Source organism: Dipteris shenzhenensis, chromosome 26, assembly GCF_047967505.1.
Source record: "Dipteris shenzhenensis isolate YYH24624 ecotype China chromosome 26, Dip_SZ_1.0, whole genome shotgun sequence".
Taxonomy (NCBI): Eukaryota; Viridiplantae; Streptophyta; class Polypodiopsida; order Gleicheniales; family Dipteridaceae; genus Dipteris; species Dipteris shenzhenensis.
This window is the reverse complement of record NC_141621.1, coordinates 47,458,765-47,477,163: the sequence shown is the minus strand read 5'-3', so window position 1 is coordinate 47,477,163 and position 18,399 is coordinate 47,458,765. Positions and strand designations below refer to the sequence as shown.

The following is an 18,399-nucleotide window of genomic DNA, read 5'->3' as shown; positions in this document are numbered from 1 at the left end:
TTGTACGGAAAAGTACAGAACATATGGACGCCGTAGGGTTGCCATACAGACGTATGGAAGAGGATGTTACAGGGTTACTGGTGAGAGACGGAGATGCTGATGGAAGACGAAACTGACTGAAATGAACGGAAGCGTACGGATGCACAAATAAAGTTTCTATATCAACGCACACACACGCAGGGTTGGAGCGACTTCACGCAGGATGTGCAGACGGAGCAGCGTGGTCGTACCGTTCTGACGTACGGCACCTGTATGGCAGCCGTACAGGTGTACGGGCAGACGGGGGAGCTAGACGGGGCTCTGACGACCTGATCTCCTCTCTCTCCAAGCGCTCACGCTCACACACACACACTTTTTTTTTTTGGTAAAATCCAGTGCAGTGTATTTATATTGTCATAACTTTACAAGAGGGAAAGTCTCCAAAAAATGGAGAGTATCCCACAGATCAGAAGCATAAAAAGAAAAGCTCAATGCAAGATGCATGCAGATCACCCTCATGGCAGGCATCATATAAAGAATGCCGCAATGAGGCTCTAAAAGATTCATATGACTTTTGAAACTGGCGGCCCAAGTATGCCAAATTGTGCTCTTCCCAGATTGTTCAAAGCGCCCAATATCTCACCCATGAGAGAGAGGGAGTATTGAGATAAAGACCTTCTAAATCTGCCAAATAGCCAAAAATGTTTCCCAAATATATGACTCGGGAAACGGAGGCGAAGAAGATCTGAAATTTTCCCAAGGAGATTGCGAGTAAACGAGCAATACCAAAGCAAATGCGGGATAGTCTCTGAAGGAGCGTGACACCGTAAACAGGTGGGTGGTGCAATGTGACGTTTGGCAAGTGTAATTCCCACTGACAATGTGCCGGTCATGCATCTCCAAAGAAAGAGTCTTTGTTTCAAAGGCATTTTACACCTCCATAATAGTCGGAGATTCTTCCGCCACCATGAAAGGGGCTGCCTGATATGCCATAGAGTATTAGCATATTGATGAATCCAAGGGGTAGGTTGAAGAAGCTTGTAGACTTTGATGGAGGTCAAAACAGGCAGAGGTATAGGACGAGAGCATGTAACAACGGGGAACAATTGCCAATCCATTAGCCTGTCTGTGTCAGCCACAGGGGGAATAGGTAGAAATGGATGCAAGAGATCAGCAATTTTCTTCCATATCAATCTATGATGCATTCCCAAAGCATAAAGGGCAGTGGCCCGAGGAAAAGATAAGACATGGCCATGATCATCTACCACATCATTGATGTATCTAATTCCCAATTTCATGAGATTATATGCCCGAACCGGTTCCTGTAAAGCAAGTGGGATGTCAAAAATGGCACTCCAATGAATACTTTCTTGCCTCATTGAGTTTGCCCCTAAAAGATTATCAGGAGCCCATTTGACTTTAGAAAGCACTTGTTTCCAGTCCAATATCAGAGCAGTAGAAAAAGGACATCCAGGAATCTTCCGGACAAATCTCCCAATGACAACCTCCCAATGGCCATAAGCAGTTGTCCTCATGTTGACACACATGGATGCTATCATACAAGTCCATGGCTGCTTTTGACAGAAAAAGGTATGAAGCATAGTCGCCTTCCTTGCAAGTACATGATATATGATATTTAATACATTAAGTCCTCCATGCATCCTAGGGGAACATACCATTTCCATCTTCAGAAGTCTCAATGCTTTCACCGCAGTTTTTGTCTTCCATAACAGCTCCATAGCTTGAGACATAAAAGCGGAGATATCTCTGGAGGACCAATGTAGCAAAGGCAAAAAGAACTGAACATAAGACATAACAATAGACTGGACTTTTCTGAGCCTGACATGAAGTGGCCAAGTAGAAATTTTCCAATATTGCAATTTGTGTTGAAGTCTTTGGAATATCCATTTTAGCTGCTGTTTTCTGGTGATATGCCATCCTATAGGATATCCCAAATGCCTGACTACATCTTTGGAATGCACTATCTGACCAGGCCAGAGAATAGAATGCCAGTCACATTGTTTCAGGGGAAGCAATTTGGATTTGTCAAAGTTAACATGCAATCCCGCTGCTAATCCATACAAAGATAATGTGGTCATAAGCATGCTGATTTCCCGAGGAGAATTCTGTGGCATAAAGAAGGAATCATCAGCGTATGCCTGTGCCAAAAAAGATGCAGCCCCAGGGATTTTAAGACCAGTCATCTGTCCTGTGTTTGTAAGATGATCAAGATACATCAATAGAGGATGAGTCGCAATGGCATAGAAAAGAGCACTAAGGGGGCAGCCCTGTCTGACTGATCTACCCAATATCCATGACCGAGATAGATGACTTCCGAGAATGCACTGGGAAGTAGATCCAGAATAAAGCCAATAAATTGCATTTGCTATCTTGGGACCAAACCCCAACTTTGTCATGGTTTGAGAGATAAAATCCCATTGTACAGTGTCAAACGCCTTAGTAATTCTACCTGCAATATGAGCACATCTTGATTCGAGTACTTAGCATATTCAATTGCAGTCAATGCATTGGAGATATTGTCATAAATTTGTCTTCGTGGCACAAACCCATACTGATGAGGATGAAGGCCCGCATTCAGTATCCCATGAAGCCTATACACTATCATTTTGGCAATGAGTTTGTAAACTACAGGCATCAAAGTAATAGGCCTCCAATCTGACATACGATCACAGAGATTTTTTTTGGGCACAAGTTTAATTATTCCATGCTTCCAAAGGTGCGGCAATTGATTTTCTTGCCAGGCAACATTGATCATTTGTAAAAGAACATCTTTCAAATCGTCCCAAAAAGAAATGTAAAATTCCACTGTAAGACCATCCCAGCCCAGAGACTTGTATTTGCCAAGATGGGACAATGCATTATCCAGTTCTGTGTCAGTAAAAGGTCTCTCAAGTAAAAGAGCATCATCCATTTCCACTATCCGAGAAACATATTGAAGAAATTCAATCCGTGCATCAGTCATTTGATTTGATGGGGGGCCAGGGGCAGAGAACAGTGTGTGGAAGTAATTTTGGCATTCATCTTGGAGATCAGAAAAGGAGTGCGTCCAAGAGCCATCTAGCTTCCTGACCCTTAGACATGAGTTTTTCTTTCGAGTGGCATGCAGTCCCTTGAAAAAGGCTTTGGATGAACAGCCCTTATCCATAAGGGGCTTCATTCTTGCTCTAATCTGCCATTTGTGCAATTTCCTCTGATCATTATCAGCCAGTTTGATCCGGGGTTGTGAGAGGGAATCATTTTCTGATTCAGAAAGAGGCCTTAACTGTGAAAATTCAGTCAACTGTTGTGCTGTCCTTTTTGCCCATTTGACCTCGTTCCTCCATGTAGCCATGTGCCAGTTTCCATACTCACACTAATGACATTCTGTATACGAGAGACAAAGCTGTCCCAAGCATAATTCATGTCCTCCTGAGCATGCAAAAGCAAGGGATGAATTGCAAGTCTAATCATTTGCTGGAAATGTTGATGTCGAAGGTACGCCTGATTAACATGCAATAATCTGCTGGAGAAAGTCGGCAAATCATCCAGTGGCATACCAAATTGCAGATTTAACCATAATGGGGCATGATCTGACAAGCCCAAAGAGAAATCGATGTGGAGATGAAGGCTAAAATCTGCATATTGTTGTGGATAGAACAAATACCATCTGTCAAGCCTAGCCCAGTATGAAGAATATGCATTATGATGAAAAGTATATCCGGGCGCTGACCCTTGTAGAAGCAGCCATAGATCTTCAGCCTGCACAGAAAAAAGCATGCTTTCCCATTTCTGTCTTTCCGATGAAAGCATATGAGACCTTGAAGTGGTGTTATCTCTCAGCAGAGGAGAATTGTTAAAATCTCCACAGATAAATGCATTGGATCTCCATGGATATTTGCTTAAAGAATCCCATAAAGAAGCCCTCATGGCAGAGGTCTGGGGGGCATAAACTGATGCAAGCTCAAAAATGTCACCATTGACATTACATTGTATGACGATCCATCGGCCACTGCTGTCATTAAATGCTAGCTGGGGCTCCAGCTCATGTCTGACCATTATGCATACCCCTGAGTAGGTAGTGGAACCAGCATAATATATATCATAGCCGCCAAAGTGATCATTATGACCAGCCTTAGAGTGTTGATTATGCTCTTGCAAACAAACAATATCTGGCTGCATTTTATGTACATAATTCCAGAAAAGCCTCCTCTTTGAGACATTGCAGAGGCTCTGTACATTGTATGTAAAGCACTTAAGCGTTAGATGCATGAAAGAGGTATATACACGAGAGTATAAGTATAAAACAAGATTTCAGAGAGGCAAAGCCTCTGCCTGCATGGGTTGCAGGCTTTCATGATCCATAAAGGATATGGCATTCTCCCCTTCTTCAGAGTCACATATCGGAATACCCTTCTTCAGGACCCCCACCCAATTTTGAAGCACTGGAGCTGAAGTGGAAGCCTGTCCTGGTAAGGGAGACGAAGCATCCCATTGCCGAGATTGAAAGGGGCGTTGCTTCAATACAACCACCTTCTTAGGCTGTTGAAAACCATCCCGATCTGTCCCCACAGGTTCCTTCATCTTCTCTTTTTCCTTTTCTTTGCCTTTTCCAACAAGTGATTGCACCTGATTAAGTGGTTTAGCATTCTTTGCCCCATTTCGATTTGCTACCTTGGCTTGCAAATTCTCATTCTTTTCCCTTGTCTGAGGCGGCAAGGCATTAGGAGGGGGTTGATGCAGTACCATTGGGCATTCAGAGGCTAGATGCCCAAACTTGTGGCAGGCAAAGCAAACGCCTGCAAATACACCCCATTTCAAGTCAAAGAACTTTTTACCCAATTGCACACCCTCAACTTCCACTGCAATAGAAGGAGGGGTAGGTATGTCAGTGTCCCAAAGGATGCAAAATCTGTTACGATTTCCCATGGGGCGTGGAGGACAAATGACCTGTCCCAATGAAGCAGCTAGGCCAGGCAATTCTTCATGCATATAGTCCGGGAAGTTAACAACCTCAACCCATACAGGACAATGATGACGTATAAGACTTTGGTAGTCCTTGTTTGGGGACCAAGGCATGGCATGTACCATCTGCTTCCCGTAAAAAAGGGAAAAAGCCTCAAGGAGCCTCTGCTTGCACAAAGCATCTGATAAATGCACCTCATAAAATCCTCTGGAGGCAAAGTAAACACCCTCAACAAAGCATCCTCCAAGGATAGACTTGATCCATTGTGCAACATCACTGGCGGCTGGAATTCTTCCTGGAAAGAAAATAATTACCGCAGTTTGAGATAGCTTTCTGAGAGGATTCACAAGAGAGGGCAATTTCAATTTGTATGTGATCTCCGGAACTGGTTTGCCCCATTCCTGTCGTGTCTGTTGAAAGTCATCCTTAAGTGTATCAAACACGTATTGAGCCTCCAAGGTAAGCTCATCATCCTGTGAAGCAGGCTGAGAAGGCCGACGCTTAGCATCTGTAGTTCTTTCTTTTCTAGCATATGTACAGACATCAGGACCGGAAGCCATAGTTGAAATATGGCAAGGCAAGAGAGAAAAGGAGTGAAAGACAAAGCAAACAGAGAAAAGGAACGGAGAGGCACAGGGAGAAAAGGCAGATCAGTACGGCAAAAGCTGCACGGAGGGGCTGTACGGACAGGATAAGCTGTACGGGGAGACCTGTACGGAAAAGCCTGTACGGAGGGACCTATACGGATAGTCTACAGGACACAACGGGAGGAAATGTACGGAAGGTACCGTACGGACGAAGACTCGCTGTACGAGAAGCTGCACGGAGGAACCTGTACGGACAGAGGAAATACAGAGATTCTGTACGGAGATATGATGCTCACAAAAAGTACGGGATAGTATGGGAAAGAGCAGGGTGGTACGGGGAGGTAGGTGTACGGAAGATGGCGACGACGTTCAGCAGGGCTGACAAGGACATACGGGGTGTACGGGCCTGCACGTCGGGGAGTCCGTACGACGATCGTACGGACGTACGGACGGAGGGGGAGAGTCCTTGCGGGTACCTTCGTCTCACCGTCGCTCACCGTCTCTCCTTGACGCTCTTTCTCTCACACACACACACACCAACTCACACACACACACACCACACACACACACACACACACTTTTTTTTTTGTGGGAAGAAATCTTTTATTGCTGTAGAATAATTACATTCATAGTTACTTCAAAAACGAAGTAGCTACTACTCAACTGAAGATCTAAGTATAAGCTATATACACATCCTGATGAATCAAATGAGTCTAAAAGCAATCATAGAATGATTGTTGCATAGATTGTTTGAAAAAAAGAAAAGATGAAAAAAGTGGATCACCAAAGACTCCATGATTTCTGTCCATCCATAAAGTCCATAGGGTCCAATGAGGCACCCATACAAAAAATAAATCAAAACCCTGTCTCTGTGGATGAAAGCCAAACAACAAGAAAAATCTGCCAAAAGTAACAATAGGAAATCACTATCTAAGCCTCTGTCTGATGAGAGCAATGAGATCAGAAGTATTCGGACAGGACCAAAAGATATGAAACATTGATTCAGTAGAATGCTGGCATCTGTGACAAACAGCTGAAACAATATGTCTGTGTGCAAGTAACTGTCCAGATGGAAAAATGCCAAGGATAACTCGCCATAGGAAAAGCTGTTGTTGAAGAGGGACTTTGTAATGCCAAAGGAGGCGCAGCCTTTTTTGCCACCACTTCATTTGGCGATCCATATGCCAAACAGTATTTGCTCTGTGGGAAATCCAAGGTGGAGGTAATAACACTTTATACAGTGATGACACTGTGATATGTGAGAGCTTCAAAGGGCGGACGTATAAGGAAGAAGAGCGTAAAATCCAATCCTCAAGCCGATTCTGAAGCTCCAAATGAGGTACCGGCAAGTACGGTTGGAGCATTGCTGAAATTTTATGCCATAAAGGACGATAGTGAGCTCCCCAACCATACTTGCGAGCAGCCATAGAAAAAGATAAAATTGTGCCATCATCCTGAAGTACATCCGCCACAGATGAAATGCCTTTGAAGGAGAGAAAATAAGAACGTCTGGGTTCTTGTATGGCCAACGGAGGGTGGAATACTCTAGACCAAAAAATATTCTCTACCCTCAAAGAGTTGCCCGACAGAGAGTCCCTGCCATGCCATTCCAAGTGGGATAAGATGTGTTTCCAATCAAGAAGCAGACGAGAGACAAAAGGGCAGCCTCTGATCTTGCCTTGGATAGAGCCAAATAAAAAATCCCACTGAGTAGGGTGCCAATTCCCAAAGGCAGATGTTTGAAGATGTAATAAGACAGAACGTATCATGAAAGCCCAGGGCTGATCTCCTTGCATAAACTGTATCATCATTTTCCCTCTGTGAGCAAGTAAATGCATTTGAATATTGAGAATGTTCAGACCCCCGTGCATCTTTGGAGAACAAAGACGATGCATAGAGAGTAATCTGAGACTTTTCTTGCCATGTTTTGAATGCCAGAAAATTTCCATGATAGCTGACATAAATGAAACCAGATCTGCCTTAGTGAACATAGTGAGAGGCAGATAAAATTGTATGTATGCTATCAAAATGGATTGTGTGATTCGCAGACGAACATGTAATGGCCAAGTTGCAAGCTTCCAATATTCAAGTTTTGCCCTTAACTTTACTAGCACCCAATCAGTTTGTTGTGAACGGGTAACGGCATCAATTTTGATTTCTGAAAATTTACCCGAAGGCCAGCAGCCAAACCATATGTGGAAAGAGCATGCATAATCATGGACAGATCAGCCCGAGTATTTTTTGGAGTAAAGAATGAGTCATCAGCATATGCTTGAGCAATCATGCTGTGACTGCCAAGAATCTCCAAACCGTGCAACTGGTAAGTATCCAAGAGGTGATCCAGATATTGAAGCAGTGGATGAGTGGCTATGGCAAAAAGTAAAGCACTCAGGGGACATCCTTGCCTGACAGAGCAAGCAAGAGTCCAGGATGGAGAACTATCGCCTGAGAGTATGCAGGCAGCTTCACTATCTTGATATAACCAAGTAATGAGTTGCTGCATTTTTGTGCCAAAACCCAATGCTTGCATAGTCGATGAAATAAAATCCCACCGAACAGTATCAAAGGCTTTGGCAATATCAACTTGCAATAACAAAACATCCTGTTGTGTGTATTTGGCATATTCAATTCCAATATAGGCATTAGCAATGTTATCGGTGATATGCCTGCGCGGGACAAAGCCATATTGAGTAGGATGCAACCCATCTTAGAATCCCCTTTAGCCGATCGACAATCATTTTGGTGGTGACTTTGTAAATTACTGGCATAAGAGTGATAGGTCTCCAATCTGCCAAAGACTCACAAATTTGTTTTTTGGGAAGGAGTTTAACAAGATCTCTCTTCCATGTGTCTGGCATTTTCTGGTTTTGCCACGTAGCATTCACCATATATAGCAATGAATGCTTCAAAATAGGCCAGTATGCTAGAAAAAATTCGACTGTTAAACCATCCCATCCAGGGGATTTCCATCTGCCACATGATTTGATCGCATCTGACAGTTCCCTCTCAGTAAAGGGTTCCTCCAATTCCAAAGCTTGAGTGGGGGAAATGATAGGAGAAACATGTTGCAACAGTAAATTTCGTGCAAGCAAAATCTGTTGCGAGGGAGGAGCTGCAGAGCCAAATTGCTGAGAGAAATGATGCACACAAACAGAAGCAAGCTGTGACCGTGAAGTAGTCCATGATCCATCTGGCATAAGCACTCTGCAAATTTCTGTTTGATTCTCCTCTGATGTAAACTTTTGAAAAATTCTTTGGAAGAGCAGCCTTTATCTGTAAAGGCTCTTTGTCTTGCTCTAGTCTCCCATTTTGCCAGTTTCCTGTGATCATTTAGTTTAAGACAATGTCTGGCCTGGCATAGTGTTGTGTGCTCATGCATGGACAATGACCGATGATGACTGAGTTCAGTGAGGTCTTGACAAGTAGATTTGGCCTGAGCAATGGTTTCCCTCAGGGTCTTCATGTAAGACTTGCCATAAGCTCTGATCACCACTTGCATTTTAGAAATAAAAGAATCCCAGGCACCATCAACATGAAGATGGCTGCTAGAGGAGAGACAATGAGCTGCTTCAGTAACCATTGCCTTGAAATCAGCATGTTGCAAATAACTGTTGTTTATAATTAGATGTCTCCTGTGGGGCAATCTATCATCTGGCATATTATGAAAAGCTAACCGCAACCATAGTGGTGCATGGTCTGAATGGACAAAGGCATAGTCAATCCACATTTTGCATGTGAAATCCCCATTTTGTTGGGGAGCAACACTATACCAACGATCCAGACGTGCCTGATAGGCAGAAAGAGCATTATGTTGAAAAGTGTAGCCCAGTGACAAAGGCTGTAATTCCTTCCAAAGGTCAACCAGATCCAGATGCAGAAGTAGTTGAGACCATGCATGCCTTTCAGGAGATAACATATGGTCATGTCTGGAGGTGTTGTCTCCCTGTTGTGGAGCATTATTTAAATCCCCACATATGTAGGCATGATATCTCCACGGATATTGTTGCATGGCTTCCCAAATTGCAGTTCTTTCTCTAGAGGACTGAGGTGCATAAACTGAAGCAAATTCAAACACCTCTCCTCTAATAATGCATTGGAGAACAAGCCATCTGCCTTTGTTGTCATTTAATGCAATGACTGGTTGAACACACACACACACACACACACCCCCCTACACACTTTTTCTTGGTAAAATCCAGTGCACTGTATTTATATTGTCATAACTTTACAAGAGGGAAAGTCTCCAAAAATGGAGAGTATCCCACAGATCAGAAGCATAAAAAGAAAAGCTCAATGCAAGATGCATGCATATCACCCTCATGGCAGGCATCATATAAAGATTGCCGCAATGAGGCTCTAAAAGATTCATATGACTTTTGAAACTGGCGGCCCAAGTATGCCAAATTGTGCTCTTCCCAGATTGTCCAAAGAGCCCAATATCTCACCCATGAGAGAAAGAGTGAGTATTGAGATAAAGGCCTCCTAAATCTGCCAAATAGCCAAAAATGTTTCCCAAATATGTGACTCGGGAAACGGAGGCGAAGAAGATCTGAAATTTTCCCAAGGAGATTCCGAGTAGACGAGCAATGCCAAAGCAAATGAGGGACAGTCTCTGAAGGAGCGTGACACCGTAAACAGGTGGGTGGTGCAATGTGACGTTTGGCAAGTGTGATTCCCACTGACAATGTGCCGGTCATGCATCTCCAAAGAAAGAGTCTTTGTTTCAAAGGCATTTTACACCTCCATAATAGTCGGAGATTCTTCCGCCACCATGAAAGGGGCTACCTGATATGCCATAGAGTTTGATGAATCCAAGGGGCAGGTTGAAGAAGCTTGTAGACTTTGATGGAGGTGTCAAAACAGGCAGAGGTATAGGATGAGAGCATGTAGCAGAGGGGTACAATTGCCAATCCATAAGCCTGTCTGTGTCAGCCACAGGGGGAATAGGTAGAAAAGGATGCAAGAGATCAGCAATTTTCTTCCATATCAATCTGTGATGCATTCCCAAAGCATAAGAGGCAGTGGCCTGAGGAAAAGATAAGACATGGCCGTGATCATCTACCACATCATTGATGTATCTAATTCCCAATTTCATGAGATTATATGCCCGAACCGGTTCTTGTAAAGCAAGTGGAATGTCAAAGATGGCACTCCAATGAATACTTTCTTTCCTCATTGAGTTTGTCCTCGAATAATTATCAGGAGCCCATTTGACTTTAGAAAGCACTTGTTTCCAGTCCAATATCAGAGCAGTAGAGAAAGGGCATCCAGGAATCTTGCCTACAAATCTCCCAATGACAACCTCCCAATGATCAGTAGTCCAATGGCCATAAGCAGTTGTCCTCATGTTGACACACATGGATGCTATCATACAAGTCCATGGCTGCTTTTGACAGAAAAAGGTATGGAGCATAGTCGCCTTCCTTGCAAGTACATGATATCTGATATTTAGTACATTAAGTCCTCCATGCATCCTAGGGGAACATACCATTTCCATCTTCAGCAGTCTCAATGCTTTCACTGCAGTTTTTGTCTTCCATAACAGCTCCATAGCTTGAGACATAAAAGCTGAGATATCTCTGGAGGACCAATGTAGCAAAGGCAAAAAGAACTGAACATAAGACATTACAATAGACTATACTATTCTGAGCCTGACATGAAGTGGCCAAGTAGAAATTTTCCAATATTCCAATTTGTGTTGAAGTCTTTGGAAGATCCATTTTAGCTGCTGCTTCCTGGTGATATGCCATCCTATAGGATATCCCAAATGCCTGACTACATCTTTGGAATGCACTATCTGACCAGGCCAGAGAATAGAATGCCAGTCACATTGTTTCAGGGGAAGCAATTTGGATTTGTCAAAGTTGACATGCAATCCCGCTGCTAATCCATACAATGATAATGTGGTCATAAGCATGCTGACTTCCCGAGGAGAGTTCTGTGGCATAAAGAAGGAATCATCAGCATATGCCTGTGTCAAAAAAGATGCAGCCCCACACACACACACACACACACACACAGGACTTTACACTTAAAACAATAAATGAAAATTGAGATCGGGAAAGTGGTATCACACACACACACACACTTTTTTTTTGGTAAACCCATGAGAACACACACACACACACATTTTTATGGTGAAATCTTATATTTCTCTGTGGGAAACCTGAGAAGAGGTTAAAACCCACCATGAAGTACAAAAGTCAAAAGATTACAAGTAGGCTCCTCGGTAAAGCCAGGAGACTAGAGTGAAAATGTTTACAAGTCTGTTCCACACTAAAAAGTACATAAAGGAAAGTGGAATATGAACACCTGTCAAGAAGGACAGGATATCAAGATGCGCGGATCCGAAATAAAAAAGACTGAAGCTATGAGGCTAGAGGAGAGGACATGAAGATCACATCCTCCAGCTGTATGCCTTGTTGAACCAAGAAACCATGAAGTAATGTAGCAGTGCCATCATTAAAATATAGTTTCTTCAGGCCCTTGTGATTCTTCTTCACATAAGCAGGGAGTTGGAACTTCTGAAAGCCAAAAGAACTTGCCAAAAGCAATCTAAGGAAACCGAGCTCTCAAAATCTTCCCAAGCAAGTCCAAGAAAGCACAAGAGGAAGGACAATGCCAAAAGAGATGAGGCATAGTCTCTCTCGGAGATAGAGGAAGCAATATGTCGCCGTGCCAAGAGCTGTCCATGAGGAAGAACACCCAACAAAACTCTCCACAAGAAAACCTGCGGACGGAGAGGAATCTTAGAATGCTAAATCTGTATCAAACGTTTCCGCCACCATTTCATAGGAGGATTAAGATGTCAAAGCTGATTTGTCTTTTGCGAGATAAATGGTGGAGAAAGTAGAACTTTATAAAGAGAAGAGACAGTAATATGTGCAAACTGTAGAGGACGGCATGACAAGCCCACAGAAGAAAGTGTCCAGTCCTGAAGATGATCCTGTAGATGCAGTAGAGGAACCGGTGATGAAAGAAAAGTAGTAACCTAGTGAAGAGCCTATGCAATTGAAGACAGGACGGGTGTGAAGCAACTCTTTTTCATTCCATGGAAATGTTTACCAGTTCAGCATGCATGGTCATGCCTCAAGAGTAATGTTCATGAAAGCAAAAGGAGAGAAAAAACAACCAATAAATCACTATAATTTAATTAGCTTTGTGGATGAGGTCGGGACTCCCTATGGGATGAGACTAGCAATATGGGCTCCAATAGAAATAGAGCAAATGCACAATGCCCAGAGCATGTACCCGGACCACAATGACTTGAGATGATACCCTCAACAGGCCACAAACAAGCACAAAGACACCAGGAAGACTCTCAACCGAGATGGCACGAGTGACACGATGAACAAGACTCCGTTAGATAGGAATAACGCACATATGTGGTACCACAAGCGATAGGAATGAGCCACGACTCCTGCAGATCATCCAAGATCCTCCAGACTTCAGTCGAACAGGTCCTAACCCTTCCTTGTCCACACGTATGGGCAACTTCCCAATCAGCACTGTCTTCACGTACGCAGCAATCTCTCCTCAGTGTATGAGTAGTCTCTTGCGCAATCCTTTGGCATTTGCTCCTCAAATTCTCATTCACCTCAAGAACAAGCGATCAGCAGCTCTTCAAATTCCAACAACAGAATTCCAGCGAAGGGGGGGGGCAAGCTTTTTACGAGTGCCTCAAACAAACAAAGCTCTCTCTCACAATCAGCGCAGAAGGCAGTGTAGACCACCAGCGATGTGCAATCAGCGCACACCTCCTCCTCCTCTTAGAAAACCCAGAGTCGTCACCTTCTCTCTTGCTTTCTGGAAAGCCTCTCTCCTTCCCTCTACAATTTGCGCTCCCCCTCTATAATGCAGTGTCAACTCCTTTTGGAAAATCCTTCATGCCACCCACGTAATCAGCCAAGTCCCCACGTATTGCAGCATTAGCTCCACGTAAAATCGTAGCTTTCTCATGCAAGCCACCTCTCTACGTAAATTTTCGACGTCATTGCCTCCTTTTACCACTCTTCTACCTTGCCTCAAAAAACATTGCACCAAGACCATTGCTCACACAATTGGGGTCACATTTCACTAGCACACAACCATCCTTCCAAACAAGGTATGCCCACACATTTACCACATTGGATGTAACACAGATATTGACATGACAACATTCCATGCACAGAAGACCATTTACCACACGTTAAAAAAACACAAAAGACTTTTACATTTGACATTCAACCACCGACCCTATCACACATGGGTACATTACTCTGGAGTGCATCTATATTGCGTTTTCATCACTTCCCATAGGAAGTTCCTACAAACATTTTATTTCATAGTCAAATATTTACATCATATCATCTTTTTTTGGTGAAAGATGTCTTTGGAGCCATATAAAAACCCATCACTAGCTAACTATGTGCACCTATGTGTCTCCCTACATTATTCATAGTGCTAGTATTTTATTGCTTTTTTTGTCTATCACCGGCTTAAAAGGTTGGAGCATCAAAGTAATCTTACGCCAAAGTGGACGATAATGCATTCCAAGGCCAAATTTGGCAGTGGCCAAAGGAAAAGTAAGGGAAAGTCCAGCATCATCAATAACATCTAGAACCAAACGAATCCCCTTGAGACTCAGAAAATACGAACATCGAGGCTCCTGCAAAGCCAGAGGAAGGGCGAACACTCTAGACCAATGTATACTTTCAGCTCTAACAGAGTTGCCCTGCAAGGAATCACTACCATGCCAATCCAAGTGGGAAAGGATATGTTTCCACATTAACAAATGGGAAACCAAAGGACGGCCAGGGATTTTGCCTGTCACAGAACTAAAAAGAAACTCCCACTGAGAAAGCTACCAATGACCAAAAGCTGGAGATTCAACATGCAAGAGTAAATGACGAATCATGGCAGCCCATGGTTGAGAATCTTGCAAAAACTGCAGCATGAGTTTCCCTTATGGGCAAGAATGTGTAGATGGATATTGAGAATATTAAGACCTCCATGCATCTTTGGAGAACAAAGCTGCTGTACCTGAAGCAAACGCAAGCTTTTTTTGCCATGGCGAAACACCAGAAGATTTCTAGAACCTCAGACATAAAAGAGGTAAGATCAGCCTTGCTGAACATAATAAGAGGCAAGTAGAATTGAATATACGCCATCAGAATAGATTGCACAATTCGAAGACGAACATGCAGAGGCCAAGTTGCCAATTTCCAGTACTGTAGCTTTTTCTTGAGAGCTGTGAGAATCCAATCAGATTGTTGACGAGGAGAAAGTGTCCAACTCAAAGGATAGCCAAGATGACGAACCAATTGAGTTGGTGGGATGATTTCTCCAGGCCATAAAAGAGAGTGCCATTCCTTGGAATGCAAAGGCAACAATTTTGATTTCTGAAAATTTACATGAAGCCCAGCAGCTAAACCATATAAAGAAAGAGCTTGCATTACCTCAGAAAGATCCTGCTCTGTATTGCGGGGAGTGAAAAAAGAATCATCTGCATAAGCTTGAGCAAGCAATGGTTTACTGTCATGAATTTCCAAACCATGTAGCTTATCCGTAGCTACGAGATGATCCATATACTGAAGCATGGGGTGCGTGGCTATAGCATACAAGAGAGCACTAAGTGGACAGCCTTGACGCACCGAACAACGAAGAGTCCATGCTTCAGAGATATCCCCAGAAAGAATGCAAGCAGCTTGACTGTTACTATAAAGCCAGTATATGATATGCTGCAATTTCTGCCCAAATCCCAAAGCATGCATTGTTTGAGAGATGAAGTCCCATTGAACAGTATAAAAGCCTTGGCAATATCAACCTGCAGTAAAAGAACATCCTGCTCTGTGTATTTGGCATACTCAATTATAACATAAGCATTTGCGATATTATCATTGATATGCATGCGAGGAACAAAACCATATTGTGCAGGATGTAAACCATCATGCAAGTATCCTTTAATACGATCAACCACCATTTTGGTGATGATTTTATAAATGACAGGCATAAGAGTACAATCAGCCAATGATTCACAAATCTACTTTTTGGGAAGAATCTTTACTAGCCCTTTTTTCCAAGAAACTAGCATATGTTGCTGTTCCCAGGTATGGTTGATCATACGCAGCAAAATGGGCTTGAGAAGATCCCAGTATTCAAGAAAAAATTCCATTGTAAGGCCATCCCATCGTGGGTGTGACACTTTTTTTTTTTTTTGTGAGAAGAAATATTTTATTGCTGTAAAATAATTACATTCATAGTTACTTCAAAGTGGAGTAACTACCACTCGTGGGTGTGACACACACACACACACACACACAAAAACTATGTAATTGTCTAAGAGAGAATTGGAGGTAATTGGATTATCCTAGGAATTTACAAGCCTCCCCTTTGGTGGAGACATTTACAATCTGCTGGTATGGATGTTGACATCTTACCTCTTCCCCCAATGTATTTAGTCATGAATGGTAATCTCTTCACTAATTCTAGTCAAATTTCTTTGTGCTCAGGTAAATATTGATGTGAACTTCCTATTCTTGGTGGTGGGCCTTATGGTCTCATCTACGGTGCCTCCACTATCTTTCATGCTTGTCTGGCCATCTGTGCCAAAAGGGGCTGCCATTGCGGGTGCACTTGGTGGTCAGGTGTCAGCCATTATTGCATGGATTGTTCATGCCAAGGTATGAGAAAGTAAGACTTCTGGAACTTTTTTATGTGAAGGAGCAATCATTGTGACTTGAATGACGCTCACTTGGAGACACGTCTCTTTCTTTATAAATTATGCATGGGGTGCAGATCGTCTACCATGAACTATCGATTTCAAACTCACTACAGCAGCTTGGACCAACAATGGATGGAGCTATAGTATCAGTTCTAGTTTCGGGTGCTATATGTGTTGTCTGGACGGTCATTTCACCAGACACAACAGACAGTTATAACAGGTCATTTTTTAAATAATTATGTCAGGGTATGCCTCTTTTAGTATTGGTAATTCCTGCTTATGATATTCACCTGATCAGGTTCAAAGACATCCAGTTAATGGACGAAGTGGAGACTGATTCTGCGGAAAGCCTGAAATTAGATGCATCTTTCCGTTTCACTAGTCTGATGGCAATTATCTTAAGTGTGATCCTGGTTTTCATTTGGCCTCTCCTCACCTTACCAGCTGGAGTTTTTTCAGAGGTATGTTAAAAGTTTCATTAATTTGTTACACCAATGTTTGTATCACTCTGCTCTACATGTATCCTCATTAAGTTTATTTGTCAAAAGAGTTAGTCATGATTCTCTTTTTGTTGTCATGTGTGCAAACCTCCTAAATCAATTGTAGAAAATTAATCTGATTATTTCTGCATTCGACTTGCTTGGCATGTAATTAATTTGTAAATTGTTTTTTCAGAGCTATTTTGGTTTTTGGATTGTTCTTTCCATGGTCTGGGCAATGATAGCAACTGTCCTATGCACATTCCTGCCACTGATTGAGTCCAGGGAGACAATCTTCCGGGTGCTAAAGCAGCTATTACGTTGTGGGAGACCCTCTTCTAGTGATGGAAATTCGACTTAATTTCAAGATAAAAGGTTTCTGGGTACATCAGATATTGGGAACAGCATGCAGCTTGTCTCTGAAGCATGTCATGCCATGAAAATCATTAGCAATCAAACAGAGTGGCAAATGACTACGCTTTGGCTAAAGCTTTGATAAATGAGATGCACACTCTGAAGCAGTGGGCTTTCCACTGGTAAGCTTGAAAGGTATGTTTGGAAAAACATTTCATTGTCCCCTCATAAAATGGCAGGCAAAGGGAAAATTGATTGTTGGCACTGCCATTGCATGGTGGCATTCTTTTGTAAGATTAAGTTTCATTGCAAAAAACATTTTTCCTTAGAATACTTGGCGGAAAACATTTTGAATTCCCTGAGGACTTTATGACGGAAAGCAGGCAAAGGAAACTTTGCATTTTCCCACATTGTATATCTATTATAAATTTCCAAATCCCTCTTTTGTGATATTCCATCTTGCATGTCTCTGTGCTCACATGCCTGTGTTTTAGGATCTCTTGAGACACCAGTGCAGAAAGGTATTTATTTTCTCAATCTTCACTAGAAGCGGAAAATCAAATTGTGAATTCTCTTCACCTTGGTTTCTGATGTCATAATCAACTTAACAGGATCAGTCCTTAAAATGACCAAATTGCATTGAGTAGCAAATGTATAGATTTTAGGCGTACGTCCGATGGTACATTCAATTTAATATAAGTAATTTAAAAAAATAAATATTGCTTTCGTTTGTGTAAATCGCAAGGTTGAATTGTCTGCATAATATATTCTCTATGTGGAAACTGCATTGAGATATTTTTGTTGCAGTGTATTCCTCATGTCTATTTTACTTCCATTTATAGCACTTCCACTGACTAGGCATCTCAAATTTGTTTATCTTTGGTTCTAGATATTTCATGGCATGGCTCCTCTTGCTGGAGTTTTCTCTGCCTTAAAAGGAAGGCTTCTCAGAACTTTGCATATTAATTCAAGCATAAGGACTTCAAGGTAGTGCAAATAATTTGAGTTTTGAATTTAAGGATACTTATCTAAGGAAGATGTTGCTTAGTCGTAGCATTTCATTTCTCATTGTCTACAGTGGAGTTTTCCTATCCTAAGTATCGGACCATCAAAAATTTCCTTCTTCACTATTCTAATGGCCTTTGAGTGTATGAGCCTAGGCTTTATTTCTTTGAATCCTCTTTCTTTCTGACTTGAGTAATCGTCACATGGGTGTAAGTAGGAGGCACTAGTTCTTGAATATGAAAAATGCCTAAAGTGATTAGCTTTGTAAATATTGTCATGACATATTGACTAAATCTTGGTAGGAGTAGATTTTTTATCCTCATCCAACTC

At 42.3% G+C, this 18,399-nt stretch overlaps 1 protein-coding gene across 4 annotated transcripts in view; it reads left to right on the top strand.

Annotated features, from left to right (window-relative positions):
* LOC147885185 (urea-proton symporter DUR3-like) overlaps positions 1-17,515 on the top strand; it is a 186,109-nt gene extending 168,594 nt beyond the window's left edge. For 3 of the 4 annotated variants that reach the window (XM_087397418.1, XM_087397421.1, XM_087397419.1), the window contains 4 exons: positions 16,020-16,190; positions 16,306-16,451; positions 16,530-16,692; positions 16,907-17,514. In XM_087397418.1, coding sequence (XP_087253544.1) covers positions 16,020-16,190; positions 16,306-16,451; positions 16,530-16,692; positions 16,907-17,071 — 645 coding nt within the window. In that variant the 3' untranslated portion in view covers positions 17,072-17,514. Of the gene's footprint in view, positions 1-16,019; positions 16,191-16,305; positions 16,452-16,529; positions 16,693-16,906 lie in introns of all 4 variants that reach the window. The other variant, XM_087397420.1, reaches the window with a different exon arrangement.
* Positions 17,516-18,399: the final 884 nt, after the last annotated feature.